Source organism: Limulus polyphemus, unplaced genomic scaffold (assembly GCF_000517525.1).
Source record: "Limulus polyphemus unplaced genomic scaffold, Limulus_polyphemus-2.1.2 Scaffold79787, whole genome shotgun sequence".
Classification (NCBI taxonomy): domain Eukaryota; kingdom Metazoa; phylum Arthropoda; class Merostomata; order Xiphosura; family Limulidae; genus Limulus; species Limulus polyphemus.
This window is the reverse complement of record NW_013745383.1, coordinates 1-2,241: the sequence shown is the minus strand read 5'-3', so window position 1 is coordinate 2,241 and position 2,241 is coordinate 1. Positions and strand designations below refer to the sequence as shown.

Sequence of the window (2,241 nt, the reverse complement as noted above, 5' to 3'; positions counted from 1 at the left end):
TTTACTACGAAACTTAGTTACAGCATATATGATGACAACCCTAAATTTACTACGAAACTTAGTTACAGCATATATGATGACAACCCTAAATTTACTACGAAACTTAGTTACACCATATATGATGACAACCCTAAATTTACTACGAAACACTCATATCCAGTCCTCTGTGGGATTGAGGAGAAGCTGACTCTGTAAATTTTGCTAACCTCATCGTTTTCAATCTGACTATAATGGACGTAGCCTGTACGTCAGTATCTATGTATGTAACCAAAACTCATGCGCCATCTGTTGAATGGAACCACAAACAAAAATCCATAAACATTTCACATTTTGGGTATTCAAGATTTACAAAAATAACTGTGGTATATAAACGGCTTCTGGAAGGTGGCGCCATCTATTAAACGGCACCACAAACATTAAACAATTTGAAAAATAACTGTGGTATGTGTAACAACCATTTATTTATAATATAACACAATTTTAAATACACTTACTCTCCTCACAAGGACTGTACGTGAGGGTTGGATTATATCTTTATTGATGTAATATATAAATGTAGTACTGAGAAACTGGAGTTCTTAAAAAACTGTTATTTTTTTAATAAACGGTAACACTTTTAATATATATAACATAACAGTTTATATCAGTAACATTTATGAAAATTTTGAGCTCTGTACATTGAATCATTTTGATGCAATAAGTTGCGTATGACTAAAGAGAACATTCCGAACACTGTTCCCGTGCAGTACTTTCCACACACAAAAAAAATCCTGTTTTTTAAAATGTTCACTTTTTATAAATTTTTTCAATGAGGTATGAATACTGTGATTAATAATTACTAGCACGAACAGCCGCCCGTGGGGTGGTCATTCTGCTCGTAGTACTAAACTATAAAGCCATATTTCATTTGTATCTCTATATCCTATACAAACTAATCTCAATTGTTAGAGGGAGCCACTACAAACTGATCTTAAAGACAAGTATTGTTAGAGGGAGCCACTACAAACTGATCTTAAAGACAAGTATTGTTAGAGGGAGCCACTACAAACTGATCTTAAAGACAAGTACTGTTAGAGGGAGCCACTACAAACTGATCTTAAAGACAAGTATTGTGGCTCTCTCTAGCATTACTCGTCTTTAAGGTCAGTTTGTAGTGGCTCCCTCTAACAGTACTTGTCTTTAAGGTCAGTTTATAGTGGCTCCCTCTAACAATACTTGTCTTTAAGATCAGTTTATAGTGGCTCCCTCTAACAATACTTGTCTTTATGATCAGTTTGTAGTGGCTCCCTCTAACATTACTCGTCTTTAAGATCAGTTTATATTTAGTTTTACGAAGTCCAAATTTATGATCAGTATCTTTTTTCACACCAGGTCTTTGTAGTTGTTGTTGAAAACGACTTTCTTTACATTCCCTCGCCCTTCTGATGTAACTGTTACCATAATTGCTTTGACACCTAACAAGGGACCAATTCTCAAGATAACAACTCCAACGAGTAATAAGAACACCGCTTAGTAACGGCAGTTTTTTTTAATAAAGATCTGATCTCATTCCACAGGAAGCAGAAGGAGATCGAAATAGAGCAGCTGAGCATGAGACTAGCAGAAGCAGAGGCAAAACTGAAGTCAGAAGTCGCTCGATTGAAGAAGAAGTACCAGGTGCAAATAACGGAGCTCGAGATGGCCTTGGATACGGCCAACAAGCAGAACATTGACTTGCAAAAAGTTATCAAGAAACAGTCTCTGCAAATCACGGTGAGTTCCAGACCGTTTCTAAGAAAATGCATCTCACAAATGGTTCGTAACAGTGCGATGATGACACCATACGGTTTACTTCGTGATAGACCTCAATAGGAAAGTAAAATAAGGTTTCAAATGTTTCTTTTACATCCATTTTTGTTACCGCGTCGTTACTATTTTATATAACACTGATTCTGTTATCTACATCTATCTTCGTAACCACTGCTCCTATTATATTCAATGACACTAATTTATGACCTCTTTTTTCTTCAACCCCAGGAGCTGCAGACCCATTACGATGAGGTGCATAGACAACTACAGCAGACCGTAGATCAGCTGGGTGTGTCTCAGCGCCGTTGCCAAGGCCTACAGGCTGAGCTCGATGAGATGAGGGTCAGCTTAGAGTCGGTGAGTGTTTTTTTTTTCACGAGATGAACATTTGGCAAAAGAGATAAGAACTTGTTGAATGAGGTTAAGGTTTGTTAGATGAGGTTAAGGTTTGCT

General features: G+C 36.9%; 1 protein-coding gene across 1 annotated transcript; it reads left to right on the top strand.

Annotated features, from left to right (window-relative positions):
- Positions 1-1,554: 1,554 nt before the first annotated feature.
- LOC106477801 (paramyosin-like) lies at positions 1,555-2,145 on the top strand (the record flags this gene model as incomplete). Its single annotated transcript, XM_013938324.2, has 2 exons — positions 1,555-1,752; positions 2,017-2,145. Coding segments are annotated over exons 1-2 (291 nt in total), but the record flags the coding sequence as incomplete, so codon positions are not given.
- Between the last annotated feature and the right edge of the window lie 96 nt (positions 2,146-2,241).